General features: G+C 35.3%; 1 protein-coding gene across 12 annotated transcripts in view; it reads left to right on the top strand.

Annotated features, from left to right (window-relative positions):
• RBFOX1 (RNA binding fox-1 homolog 1) overlaps positions 1–15,447 on the top strand; it is a 1,295,853-nt gene that overhangs the window by 1,277,524 nt on the left and 2,882 nt on the right. For 4 of the 12 annotated variants that reach the window (XM_054212204.1, XM_054212215.1, XM_054212213.1 and 1 more), the window contains one exon: positions 4,244–4,296. The exons of the other annotated variants lie outside the window; for them this stretch is intronic. In XM_054212204.1, coding sequence (XP_054068179.1) covers positions 4,244–4,296 — 53 coding nt within the window. The remainder of the gene's footprint in view (positions 1–4,243; positions 4,297–15,447) is intronic. 12 annotated transcript variants of the gene reach the window in all.

Genomic DNA, 15,447 nt, shown 5'->3' with positions numbered 1-15,447 from the left:
CTCTAACTTAATTTTTCCTGATGGAGCCTGTAAAATACATGTACACTAAAAGCTAATCAACCTTATTGGAATATTGCATATCTCAAACTTGAAACTAACTCTCAGAATATGTACATTAAAAGAGAGTCATGACTATTTAAACATGCTTACAGAAAAGATTTCTGTAGAAATAAAAGCTAACAATGCTACATAGTAATTACAAATTGTTGACATGGCTCTACTAAATTTCGCATATAAAGCCTTAGCTAAGCTTAAATTCAGTGTTGATATGCACATAGCTTCTGTATTAGGTCAGTATGCTTTGGAATTAATGTAGAGAAGTTTTTTCTGTACTATTTTGGCACAGTTCAGGTGACTTGTCAGAAGCAAGACTGTAAAAGACAGCTTTTCTTGCAAATGGGTAGATGCAACATTTTGGTAAGGGAAAGTACTGACAAAGTATATTTAGGAAATAACTTAGGCCTCTTCATGAACTTGCGGTAGTATAAACTTGCTGAAGAAATTAGGCTATGGTATTAAAAAAAAATAAATTAAACAAAATTGCACAGTCCAGAAGGCCTAATTTGTGTAAGTATATAACATTTACTGACGTAATTTATAATCAGTATTAGTTTTCACTAAATAGTGTATATAATGAATAGCCTTAGTCAAGCTTCACCTAAATTCCTGTTCTTCACTTGCTTAAATATTTTGGTTTAATACTTTATTATTTAAGTCTTTCAATTCAGTGGCCTGCTTTAATTTAGAACAGGGTACTTTTAGTCAGGTGATAAAGTTAAACCTGAAAATATTTTGAAAGAGCAAGACATCACTTACTGTTACTTTTGCTGTCCTCTCCCTCTGTGTCCAAATTCAGGAAATACATCAAATGTTTAAACTTTTTTTTCCGACTTTATTACCATACTGGTAAAAGTCTGTGGTAGTTTTCAATTTAGTAGAAGAAATAAGAAATTGATATACGAGATCGAGAGAAGTAATAGTATGCCGAAGTGTTTGCCCTTGGGAAGTTGCTGCTCAGATGGAACACAACCATTTTGTGTCCCAGAAGTATGTTTTCACGACATCATCAGAGAGCTCAGGCTGCCAAAGGGTGCCAGTCCAGCACTTAAAAGGATTGCACTTAGCTCAGGGTGTAATATCTGGCAAGTTATTCATATCCAACTGTATATTCAGATCAATGTATTTGTCACATTACTCTTTCAATTTATTTTTCTGTCTCCCTTACAAGCGGTAACAACTTTTAAAATTTTATTTAAAGAAGAAAAAATGTTTTCAAGATTTTAAATGTGTGGGGTTTTGCAGCTGAAATATAAAACAATGAGCAATAAAAGTATTGTTCTATATTTTCACTGCTAATACACAAATTAAATTGATGGAAGCAATTCTGTATCCTAATAACTGAGCAGGGCTTGTTGTATAATAGTTAGGTCCACTTTACATTTCTTGTACCTTATCGAATCAATAAAAAGTGTAGAAGTGATGAGGAACATTAAAACAACCTAAAAGGCGTCATGAACTTTCACCATACCTTACTTGCGAATTTTTTAAACCTTCTCCGCTCAATACAGTTACTGCATGGAATTGGTCTTTGAAGGGAAGAACTCTACATTTGCAAAGTGAGGTTACCTGCCCGTTTCCAGGTCTGCTTTTCATGTACTTCAAGACAGATAGAATATGATGCGCCACAGGGTCTGCTTAACTGAGAAGGACTCCTTTTGCAAATTATGGGGTTGTCCACACTAAGGAATAATACTTGGTTTGGGCATCAGGTGCGATATATTTGTATAGTGACACCTCTGATTATCAGTTCTCCCTCTAGCTCTATGTAAACAATAGTACAGAATTTAGCTAAATAAAAACCTGCCAATAAAACAACATTAAAGCCATCAAACTACTCAACAATTTATTGTAATTGTTACCAATAACACCTAGTTAGTTATAAAAAATTGAACTGGCTTATTGAACTCCAGCATCTAGCTTTATTTTTCATTCTCACATTTGCTATGTTCCTTACTTTTAAAATTGATTAGTGGAGTTGTGAAATGAATTTTACAAAAGCAAAATACAGGGAAAATAGTATCTTCCTATGTAAATTGAAACATTATAACAAGGAATGTTTATGGTAGATGTTTTTTTAAATAGGTATCAGTTCAGGTTAATTTTTTTTTAATTATTTTTCTGCCAGGAATGAATAAAGAGCTGGTAATAAAAAGTAAGGTTTCAGAACAGTTTCAATAACATCTGTGGTTCCAAAAGACAAATAACAGTTAGTGTTCTGGGGTCTTTCTGTAAGTAACTAAACCAGCGTATTATTCTTGCAGATAACTTTATACTTTGGTATCTGAAGATAGAGTATCTGTGGCTCAGTGTTCCATAACAAGAAATGTTCTGAGTAGAGATAAAGAAAAGGAGTTCCTCAGCTAGCCGCTTTAGACGTAGCTGTTAAGGAGAAGTGATCTTTTCATTTAGATGAGAGGGCAGTTTAATAACTTCATCAAAATGAATCAAAAGGATTTTCCGTAGAACAGTAACTGGTAAGTCTGCGCTGCTCCTGGGTGAGTCCCTTTTAGGCAAACACCTACCTGTTTCTTTCCATATAGTTATCACAAGAGGTGATAATAAAAGAGGTGGTAGCAGTAAATACAATGAGAAATTACACTACCTATGAAATGCAGAGTAGCTCTGTATTTATAATGCTAAATTTATCCCCCTTAATTTTTTTTAAATTAATCTCTTTAGCATTATGTGCTAGGTAGATTTCATTAGTTTGTGAAATTGCTGCAGATGACAAAGAGCAAAACTACCAATCTGTACATCCAATTGAAAATGAAAGAGTATACAGTTTGATCACTAAAATCATTCATATTAAAAGTGTTAGTACCTCTGAGATAGGGCAGAGGCAAGGATCAGATACTACTTTTGATCTTAATCAATCCTGTCCCTATAGTATGGATTACAGATTCCTTATTTTGTTTTGTTTTACTTTTTCCCAAAATGTGAACTTCTCAGTAACAAGGTTCACAGATTTCTAAACAAGAATTTCAAAGCTCTTTAATACATCGGAGGTGAAGTAATAGAACTGGATTTTGTTCTCTTTGGGCTTAACTCCTTAAGGTTCTGATACCCCTATGAGATGTTTGCTCCTGAACGGAATAGTTTTCGGTAGGATCTTCAGAGAACTTAAGGCTTAACAGAGCTTACATCATCTTGCAGAACCGAGTTTTCCAGGTAGCCCTCAGAGCAAGCTAGAACTAGTTCCCACTAGCTCCCAGTTGGTAGACTCTTGCATTAAAGCTGTGCAAAACAGAAAACCTCAGTGTTTCACCATGCCTAGCAGCGCAGGCTGGAGGAGCTACATGTAGTTTGGAGTAAAACAGCACCTGAGTATTAAAACTTCACCCAGGTTCTTTATTAATCCCACACAACACAAAAATAATATAAAGGAAGCTGTGTATATGCATATAAAGGAATCACTCGATGTTAACACTTAAACGTGGTTTCCACTAACCCAAATCCTGTTCGCTTTGACTTCAGAAAGGACAAATCAGGCTTTGCCGTAGTGAAGTTTTCTGCATTTTGAAACATCAGTGTATTTAGCATTTCTCTTTTTATGTTACCTGGTTTAAAAAAGAATTTTGCAAGAGAAGGTTTATATTAAATTACTCATATCTCTAGTTTATTCTTCTAAGATTCTGCAAAAGACTTTTGTATGTATTTGGATGACAGTATATGAGAATACACTATGTCATTTTTTTAATAAGTAGCAGAAATTTCATTTTCTGATTGCAATCATATTAGACATATAAAAAGCAAAATATTTTACTTTCAATATCCTCCTTTCAGATGCACGAAGTAAATTGCAATTATTTTTTTCAAAAATGCTTTTTACGTATTTTGCAGTAGTGCCCTTTAATATCTATATCAATATAAATATTGTTTTATTTTTATTAGACTTCATAAATATATTGACATATCTGTAACACTAAACATGAAGCTTCCAATGCAAGAGTTTGTACATAGTCCATATCCAAATGTCGCCATTATTTCATTTAAAAGATCCCAGCATGTCTACCTCATGATCCTTATAAACTCTATAGTACTGAAATACGTCAACACTTTTTCTTGCTACATTCATTAAAATTAAGCACCCTTACCCTACCCCATCTGTAAACATTAAGTCAATTGGCAGCTAGCACATTTCCCAGTCAGCAAGCAGTATTGTGAATTTTATCTTCTCTTGCAGAAATCAATTCGTCTTCGTTGCAGCAGATGAAATTTCTTGTAACACCTCTGCAGGTAACAATCATTGATACTTCTTGATGCATCCATCCAGGTCTCAATATCCTTTTTCACATGCTGCATTTAATCGTAAGAGAAAGCATAGGAAAGTCCGTAGTATAAATCTTTGGCGTAGTTTAATTAATTTATAGCTTGAGCCTATAGGTTCTGCCTATAGGTGTTTTATTTCCAGTTTAAATATCATATGGCCTAGAAAAGTTAAGGATATGTTAAACCTTCTAATAAATACTTACTGTGCAGTACAATCAAGATTGTGACTTTTAAAAAGCCAAAACAAACAGAGCAAATGAAAAGACAAAAGGCTTAGATGTATGTAGGACATTGTAAGTGCTATAGATTTAACAATTTTATTTTCAACTCTTTGGGGGCAAATATTGCCCACAAGGGTACTGCAGACCCTAAAGCACTCACAAAGTCTATCCTATGGATAAGATAGTGGGAGAGAGGGTCTGTGTCTTCAGAGGATCGCTCTCTAGTAAGTAAAAAAGTCTTAGCTGCTTTGCTAATATACTATCGTATTGTAAGCCATGGGTACAGAAGAATGAACAATGTTTTTGAAAGGTAATGGTAATTTATAAATATATTGAATATGCCAAGGGATTTTTTTCTCTTTTAAGCAATAGACTTTGAACAATCTTAGTCTTAATTCAGGTAAGGATGGTATTGTGTCACTACATAAGAAATCAAAAGCCAAAATAAGTAGTAACAGTGCCGGGAGATATTCTGCGAATTATGGTATGCAAAAAGCCTAATGAGTTCATAGAAGCTGCTTGTATTGAAGCATGAAAGGGTACCTAGTGTGACACAATGTTGGAATTAAGAAGTGTTTGTTTATAGAGTTTTACATTAGCAGAAATAAATGGAAGGTGAAGAGTGTTCTGTTTATGCCACAGTGACCTACATAGAAAGAAATAAAGAACATTTGTTTATGAAAAGGAAGATCATAGCAAAAGCCAAAGTATGCTACAATTTTAATAATCTGTATGCTATCCATAGCATTTTTGGTGGTAATCTGAAAAGTTCTGTAACAGAACATGGTTTAACACAGATTTTTTTAAAGTCCTAAATCATGAAGGGAATACATTTTGAGAAGTGAACATTTGACACTTTCTTGATCTCACTGCACTTGGATTTTGGCTTTCATTATTTCACTTGTGCTACCTGCTCAGCTCCGGATTAGAGTGAGCTGTATCAGGCAGGCTACTAATTTATAAATCTAGGCCTTGCTATGTAATAATAAATGTAAGTATTTTAGCAATTTTTTAACTTGCAATTTTTGAGATAGACATGTGGGCTTTAATATTTTTCTTGTCCTGAAAACAATTTCCTATTTTGCAGAGCAAACCCTTCTAAGCAATAATTATTTCTCTAATAGAGACATTCTTTTTTCCCTCAGTTCAGACACAATTTAAGTGTCCAAGACTGTATTATACATATTCCATATATCACCACTTTGGAATTCCAGTCAGAAATATAGCACTCTTGTTTATCAGTAAATTCAGTGAACTTTACACAGAAGGAAGTGGATCTCTGTGTATGTTTGTTAAAACTTTTCAGTTTACCAGCTGATGACCTCTGTTGAATTGATTCAACAATAAGGTATTTTTTTAGGTACATTTTTGACCATGTGATATCCATCATAGGTGACTGTAGGGTGCCTTTTTTGTAATGTGATCTGAAGGAGAAAGCTAATGAAAGTCTTCTGTTTCTCTTATACCTAAGTTTTAGTCATAGAATTTAAAGGACTTTTGGCTTTATAAATTAATAATTCTCTGGCCTACATTCCTGTGGTACAAGTTGCCAAAGTTACATTTGGTCTTTCAAATCTGTAAGTTGACTTTCAACTAATTTCTTATCTGATGTTTTGTGTTTTAATACGTGGAGCATATATAGAGATACGTAAACTTTTAGAACAGAAGTTAACCTTCCTGTGGTTTTTCAGATGCATGCAAAACACCTACAGTACAATTATATAGTGCTTTTTTTAGTGCTCCTAAACTCAATTACAGTAATTCAACTGTGTTTGTAAAATTGGTATAAAGCGAAGATACTGATAATATGCTCAATGTTTGAAATGTGAGTATATGTATGTTTGTATTGTTTCCTTGTAAAGAATGTGTGTGTCCATAGATCTCAAATAATAATATAACAAGTAAACTTTTGGTTAGAACTTTATCATCAAATGGAAGTGGGAGGTCTTGGGTGATTCTGCTGCTAATATTCACTCTTCTCTTCCTAATACTTTATCATTCCTGCCAGAGGATACTTAGCCCTCAGCCACATGACATCTTTTCGGATTTGGGAATAAAGTAATCTTGAATAAATAAGTGTGTTAATGAATGGGTAGTATGTCCATATGCACATTTGTATTTATGTGTGTGTATCTGTTCTTGCATGCACATTATATAAAGAGAACCTATTCAAGTATCTGACAGAGGGATCCTTCCATGGGAAATTGAAAAGTATTTCACTCTTGGTTGCATCCAGTGCAGAGGCTAAAAATAATTACTCTTCAGAAGCGAAGTTCTGTGCTTCTGGGATAGATCTTCTCTGGCAGGCATGATTAACGAGTCTGCAAACAGACCTGAACTAGAACAGAGGTAGGGGAACTATCTGAAACCTCCTACCAGTTTGATGATGGAATTTTAAGAAGGATCTCTGAAGACTTTGTTGTAGCAAATCTCTGAAAATGGGTACATTAGGGGAGAATTAATCCTGAGGTGCCTGGCTGACGGGGGCAATGGGCATCTTGCCCTATCAGGCTCCTAATAAATCAGAATGAGACCCAGAATAAACCCATGGTTTATTTACATGTTGGTTACAGAACATTGTGCGTTGTTCATTTTGAATCTTCAGCATTTTTTAAAATCAGTGCTCAATATATTTTTCCCCTTTTAGGTTTTGTAAAAGTGAAATTCATAGTTTGTAAAGAAAAAAATATGTTGTAGTGTCTTTTCCAAGTGCGTTCAAGGATGTACCTGCATATTACTTTTATGATTTTTGCGTAAATATGGGGCAGGATCATTATTCTATATTTATATCACTCTTTCTTTCTTCCTCCGATTTTTAACTGTTATCCAACTTCCATATACAAACAAAAAAATCCAGTGCATTGGCATGCCTGGTATTGTTTTTCTCCCAAGTGTATATGCAGTTTATGATTTTGAAATAACAGAGAGAGAGACAAGTGTATATATAAACCTGAATTTGGAATGAAGTATGGTGGAAATGGATATAACATCTGTCCAATTGTGACTGTATTTATTTACATATTTGAGCAGAATCTTCCCCAGGAGGCGGGATTGTGTGTGTGTGCGTGCAAAAGAAATGCATTATAAAGCTTTAGAAGTTGACAGTCCTAGATTAAGTTATGGACCTCCATTTGGAGAAAGATACAGTCTCCAAAACAGATTAAACATTCTGAAAGGTTTAATTGTATAACTCTAGGAAAAACATTTCTTAAAAGCAGGCAGCTTAAAGAAGCAAACGTTGGAGTTTTTACTATCGAAATAGTTTGAACACAATATTGGCGATTTTTAAACAATTCAATTGCTCAAGGCATTGCAATTTTTCCTGTATACTATTATTAACCTGTCAACACTAACACTACCACACATTTAATTAATGAAACAATAGCAAATATGGAGATACTTATATAACAGCAAATTAATATTTGACAAAGTGCTTAAAATGGTTCAGGTGCCTGTTGTGGTGCACCTCTGCTACAGCACATAAATAAGTGTAGCAGGTCAAAATTTTGCCATACGTGCTTGCATACATCTCATTGACTTATTCACGAGGCTGGGAGGAGATACTGAGCAGATTATACTCTTTCAAAGGAACTGCTTTGGAAAAACGCAGTTTCAGCCTTCGTGAATTATTGTGTAAAGAGATACTCAGTTGTGAGAGGTTCTTCCCTTTTAGTATTGCTGCCTGTGGGTTTGACTTCATTTCATGAAGCAATTTGACTGGGAAAATAACCATTTTCTATGAGATGCTTTTATTATTATGTTATCCTCTTCTACTAATCAGATAAAATAAAAAATGAAGATGAAGGAGTATCTGTAAGGTCTTTGTGCTAGTATTTATTTTAGGCTGTACTGCTTTTCCCTGTGAAAAATAGCAGATATGATGTTTTTGCTCTGGAAGGAGTAGGAAATGTTGTACTAATGCACATTATTAAACTTCTTCTATAAATTCAGGTGTCCTTTATGTTGGCAGTTTAAACTTGTGTTTACTGCTGCTGTAAATAGTTGCTCATATGGAATTCCATTTGTTACCGCTTTTGGTAGTTGTGTGGTAAAGATGTTCAGCTATTGGATCAGTTGATAAAAATCAGTAAACACTTTGATTACCCTCTGTTCTTCTTTCATGAAGTTTGATTAATTCCTTTTTCTCACCCAGTGAAAACACTGGCAGCCCTTTTTGGCATCTTTGTCATTATCTCTTTGACAGCTTGCCTTCCCGGTGCTTACAGTTCTAGGTCAGTTCGCATGGCTAGTCAAATGTGACAACACGACAAGATTAAGTAAAGCTGAGGTTCTGTGATTTGTAAATGGAGGATTTGCAATGTGAAGCTCCTTTGATAACAGAAATAGTGAATAATCTGTGTTTGCCCTCAACAAGTGCGTATAAGCATGTGTGCATCTTCTGTACTGGGTTTTAGTGAAGCAATCAGATATATTTTTTTTTGATAGACTGAAAATGAAAGGTGGTTTGTGTGTGCGCATGTATGTATGGTTAGCTACAAGTACATGAAATAAACAAGGATTCACTTTTTATCATATTACATTTAAAATATTAAACGAACAATAACAAGATAGTATACTACAGAACTTCACACGCAAGCACAAGAGACTGCTTTAAAATTTAAATAAAGTACCCTGTATATTTATTATTAAACTCGATAATAATTTATTCAAGGTTTATTGCCCCAAAATATAAGAGCAATAGTAATAGGAAAACGCTTTACAGATCAAAGAAATACTTGATTTTCGTTGTAATACAGCTGGTTTTAGGTATCACCTGATGGCAAGCCTCAGTTTCCCCAGTGGCTTTTTTTAATAATGTTTATATAAAGTCTTAGCTTGGATCGAGATTATACAGAAAGGTGTTGCCGGTAGCACAGAATTATGTTAGATTTTTAACTAGGCAGCAAGTGAAATCCCCACACTTGTGTAAATCCAGACAGGAAGACTGAAACTTGAGAGAAAGCTTTTAAGCTGAGGTCTGTCCCTGGGATTGCTCCATAGCAGTTACTCAGCCCCAGCTCAGGAGGGAGGGCACCTGTGCTGCTGTTTGCTGCACTGCTACACTGCTGCAAATTCACCAATATCAATTATACTAATTCAAATGTTTAACAAGGTGGCAGCTCAACTTTGGATGGCTGTAAACATCTAAGAAATTTCAAAAGAAGCTACAGGTTGGCATACAGAACTAAAAATTAAAATCAGGTCTGAGAATCAACAACCAAAATTTCTGCAAAGCGTGCCCATCAATTAGCAAGAAAATTAACTGGACATATTCAGATGTGACACAAATAAGTAAACAGTCAAGAATTTGAAATTCATCTCTGCATATGGGAAGTTCTTAATAGGCTTCTCAAGTTTCTTCTTGCTCCAACCTGCAGGAAAAAGTAAAGACTCGCTTTTAATATTTGATCAATGACATATTTATGAAGATCCCTTCATGGAAATCTTTCATTATCGCCCCATCCCTTATAGTAGACTGTGGTCAAGTTTCTTCCTCTCTGTGAAAATTTAGGATTGTTAATATTGTACTAATAGGAAATCCCTCGTGGCATTCAAGGTATACAGGAGTTCAGCACTGCAGTATACCTTGAGGTGTTCCATTGTTTCATTGTGCTGTCTGTCTCTACTACATCTTCCCAGTTCTTTCTCTGCTCCACATCACAAATCGGTAAAGCATTAGCAGTCGTGGGAGAGGAAAGTGATACGCCACAACATATTTTATGGGCCCTCCCGTGTAGATCATTATCTTTGTGTTTGATAATTGTGCATGTAAAACTTTGCATAGAGGATTTTAGCATTCATAAACTTTACAATCAAGGAAAATGACTTGAAACTGGTCTTATCAGCAGATCTTGATAATTTTCCTTGGTCTTAAATAAATCTTAGGAATAGACATCTTTCCTCATTGCCTTCTGAGATAGATAGACAAACTCATTGCCCATTCAGGTGATTGAAATGCGTAAAGTTGCTTGGTATTAATACCCAAAATGAAATAAAATCGATTGGTTGCCCATGCTGTGAGCACCATAAGCAGATACCATCTTACTGTAGTAAAGAATTATAAGGTAAAGGACTACCACTGCTGCGCGGTGTTGGGCCACTGAGGTTAAAATACTGCTCAGCACTGTGGTGTGTAACTGGTGCGCACACAAAGGAGCTCTGCTGCTCCTGTCATCTGTCTTGGTATCATCGTAGTTATCTGACCAAGAGAGAGAGCAAGATGTTAGTTACTGGAATCATTTATCTGGATAAGGCCAGGTAACCCTGGCTTTCCTTCTGTTCCTTTCAATTCTTTACTAAAATCTTCACATCTCTGTCTAAAATTTTATTGCAATTCTGCATTAAGATGTGGATTGCCCTTTTCATGCCGCCTGGCAACAGCAAGAGGCGCGTCCTGCGATAGTGCCCGTTTCCCGGCTGGACAAGCAGGGCAGGAACACCAAAGCGCTCTGCACTACGCTCTGCCTTCTCCTGCTTAGCCAAGTCTCACTCGTTCAGTTGCTTTTTTGTGAAATTTAGTAGTAATTTGGTACAAGAATTTCAGTAAATTAAGGTTACTCTGGTTGAAAATTCCACACATATAGGTCCGAAGAAGCAGCAGTTTCATTACCTGATTGTTCAATTACAGTCAAAGCTAGTAAAGAATAGATACTCTTATGGAAAAGGTAGATATATTAGCTTTCCAGCTATACGTACACTTTGCTTGTAATACAGCAAGTAATGGGGGGTTAGATCAGAGGTAGATTTAGCTGAGGTAGTACCAGATTTTTAACTTCTCTTTTTATATTTCTTTAAGCAGATTCATCATTTTCTGTAGTTCTTCTAGCAATACGTAGACTTTAAAAAATGGGGGGAAACAATAATGATCAGAAAGACAATGTGCATCAAATTCCTAAAAAATAAATTAATGTTTCAAATTCTCCTTCTGTAGCTCTTAAATCACTTGAGGAAAATGTGTTAACTTGGTTCATATTCTATACGGTGAATTTTTGCTTATTAATGTTGTTATTAAACCCGGTAATATGTATCCTGTTAAGGGGCTTCCAAATGTCCCCAGTATCAGAGCTCCACTGCCTGTCCTAGCGGTGTGTGGAAATACAGCCATAATACCAAAGAACTTAAAAACCTAAAATGGTGATTACGGTTAGAGGGGCGCATACTTCCCTTATTTTTAGAGACTTCAGCAATACCTACTACTGATGATTTAAAGAGAGAGATTCAACTTCAAGGGCCCTATTAAAAGAAATCTCCCAACCAGTTACCATTTTTGATTCCCCTTTTTTATTTGTGCAGTAGACAACAAATCGTCCTTTCACATAGTATTTTAGCAATTTTAAACCCTGTACTGAAAATGATTGAAGAAATGGGGACATAGCATGAATAAAGAAGAACTTAGAATACACCAAGCTTTTTGGTGAATAGTTTACAGCTGCGTTTACAGATGTTAGCATGGCCACGCTGATTTATTTATTTTTTTCTCAGTTATTTCCCAGTAAGGTGTTAGTCCAGCTAGTTCAGAACCAGTGCCAGTACGGTAACAAAATGCTAGCAAACATATTTATTTCTTTCCTGTTATGTCCTGAATACTTGTTCCAGATATACTGGAAAATAGTGGAACTTACCTTGTCCTAATTAGTCGTGAATCAAAATGGTTCATCAGATGTGTTCTTAGAGAAGAATTTGTGAGTGCACGTACTGGTTTGGATACATTGATTTAACGTTCTGTAAAATACGCAGATAATCACGTTGACTGATAATTTATTCAAAATACTTTGCCATTTGCATGTCCTAAATTGTTTACCTATAATGATTATTTACAGTGTAAATTATCACAACGCATTTAAATGCCACTAATTTTAATGAGAAGTAAGCGTGCTGGCATAATAGCGAATAAATGAACCAATGACTATGTGACTGAACTAGCTTCCTGATTTTCAGTGTGACAATGTAGTTTAAATCCTTCTTACTATTTTCAGCACAGAAATCAGAATCTATTCTGCTAACCTTCTGAGCTTCTAAATTTGGTGTCATGCAAGGGCGTGTTTAAAAATTAGCATTTAAAAAGAAACCCACTTGCTTTAAGTTTAAGCTGACACTGTTCCTTTCCTCTGTGGAAATGAAATTTATTAATCATAATAAAACCATCATATTCTGAAGGTAGAGGTCACCCTGAGGAGAAAAAAAAGTCTATTCATCACAGAGGAATTTCAATGCATTTTTTTTTTCCCAGATAATATCTGAGCATGTATTCTCTCCCCTTTGGAAATATATTCTTCCATGTTTGTGCTTACATATGTCAAGTGTATTAAGGAGGATGCAAGAATGAGAATTTTGCAATTAATTTTATATACTTTCTTTTCTTTTACAGAAGATTTGGAAGAATGCTTTTTACATTTTACTTTAAGTTACGTTTACATTACACACATTTGTTCAAGTGGAGTTTCAATATCCTGTAAAAGAAAAGGAAGAAGTGTTTCTTATTTTAACAAGAATATAAGCGTTGCTAATTCTGAAATATCATTTTTATGTTAATATCACAGTACAAACTTCAGCATTATCGTAGTATAAGTGTAAATCATTCTTTTTAAGGAGCAAGGATTAACTTAGGTCATAGTTTTCATGTTAGGATTACTTCACAACTCTTGTTTTAAGGAAGAAATATGGTTTACACATCAGGATGAAACAAATAATGTAAAACTCAGAATAAATTATTACTACTTTGGCAAAAGGGTAATAAAAATGTACTCAGAAGTAAATACTGGGTTGGAACAGGTGCGTTTTTTTGCCTTTCTTTTGAAATTGCTTATTTTTTTTTATCCGTATTTTCCTCTTGGTTGTCCAGATTTCTGTAAAATATTGATGTAATACTATTAGCAACATGTTTTATCACATCAGTGTAAACTTGCTACTTACTTCAGTAGTTGGATTAAATATACTAATAATTTTATAAAGCCTGAGCGCTATGTGTTCAGGCTTGTTCCTTCCTTACAAGCGGCCCTTGCATTCAGGCCACTTAATCCCTTGCCATGGGTGACCCATTAGAGTTCCAGTTTTGTGGACATAGTCCGTGACGTATGTCCAGTCCAGACACCGTGACATAGTCAAGGATCCTGCAGGAATGGGATGCAGTTAAAATGCAGCCCTACCATAGGAAATGGATCAGAGCAGTGGAAACAAAAACCTCAAAGTCCCACTGTAGTTAATGGTTACACTAGACTGAAGCTAATGTAATTCTTACAGATCTAAATTTACAGTCCTTGCTCAGTATTGCAGTAATACCAGATAATCGGAAAAAAAAAATAAATTTGAAAATATACTGATTCCCGTTGCCCAAATGATAGTCATGACATTAAAGCATGTAATAATAGTACATGCAATTCCTCCACCATGTTACTAGGGTCATGAGGGAAATTTATAGTGCTGGAAACAAGTCTAGCTTTAAATTAATCATTTTCCCTTTCTAGATGTTTGAATGAGATTTGGCTCGAGAGAATTAAAATTATAATGATGTTTAAAATGGATTTCCAGACTTTAAAAATGGGCATACAAAGGAAAATAGGGTGTCGTCTTCACTTCAGTGTAGATGAACAAGACATACAAGATTCTGTTATGGCTACTATCAAAGCTAGGTATTTTAAATCTCTAAATATTGTAATGCTTGCATCATAATGCCGAGGGTTACCAAGGCTGAGATTTATAGAAGTTCTTCCAACCAAAGAGGCTCCAGATTATGGGGTCAGTGTCACACCTGCTTGAAGAACTCTTACGCCCCCGTTCCAACTCAAAGGATCACCAAGTGTCATTTACCCAGCATAGGCTGATCTGAGATATTTTTCCTTCCATTTTTTTTTCAGTGGGAACTGCCTCGTTTCTTTGTTGTTAACTGCCTTGGATAATTCCCAAAGACAAGTATTCATGGATACCAAGGATTTAAATGGAATTGATATATAAATTTAATCCTTCACTTATCAATATATTGGATGCAAAAGAGGAATTAATATGTTTTATACAAGCCTTTTACACATATTGTTCTGAGTTTAAGACCATGAGATAGAAGGTGATCGCCCAACATGCTGCTTCCCTTGGATATTCATGTGTACCTTTGATAGCTATGAGGACTTCCCTACGCAAATTTAAAGTAAACACAGGATATAGAGCTCGCATTCATGAACTTGTGGTACTTTCATAGCTTTAATAGATTGACTCCTTTTAATGTAGTATCCCTTAATAGAAAGTTGAATTTACTAATTAAACAAGATGGTACAACTGAAGGCATCAGCTACTATGGTTGTACTTTGTAGTGAAGCATCCAGATTTTGCCATAGAATACTTTATAAGAACGTAGGTACATTTTGCATTTCCTCAAAATGCCAGGCTGTTGCTGGAACAAAAATGACTTATTCACAATACCGAATAGCAACCAATGTACACTTTGAAGTTTGTACTTACTGAACTTTTTTCTACCCTTTTTTTTTTTTTCATCAAGATGTGTGGTTATATATCCTTGGAAAAGGAAAAGCATCAAACTGATGCAAATCTGTGACCCTAGGCTGGGTCAGAGAGTAAGAGACATTTACATAAAGTCTCTGCCTTTTCAGTGCTGAACTCTTTTGCCTCTAGAGAGCACAGTTGTCCCAGGAGGTGGTTTACTGGGATTTCCATACGCAGTGAGTCCCTCATACTCTTGCAAACGTTGGCTCAGTGAAATGGAGTGAAAAAGGCTATCTTTTCTATTGTAATCTTGGCTCCTTCCTTGAAAGATGTCACTGGGTAGGTAGGAATGTCTACTTCAAATAGTTTGGACCTCTTCTCAACCTTATGTTTGGGACCCCCAGTAGTGGGTGGTGGAGGATTGCATATGCCATGGAAACATTTCTTTCTGAGCTTTCCCTCAGCT

This window comes from Rissa tridactyla, chromosome 8 (genome assembly GCF_028500815.1).
Source record: "Rissa tridactyla isolate bRisTri1 chromosome 8, bRisTri1.patW.cur.20221130, whole genome shotgun sequence".
Taxonomy (NCBI): domain Eukaryota; kingdom Metazoa; phylum Chordata; class Aves; order Charadriiformes; family Laridae; genus Rissa; species Rissa tridactyla.
Note: the sequence above shows the minus strand (reverse complement) of the source record. Positions and strands in the feature narration are given on the sequence as shown.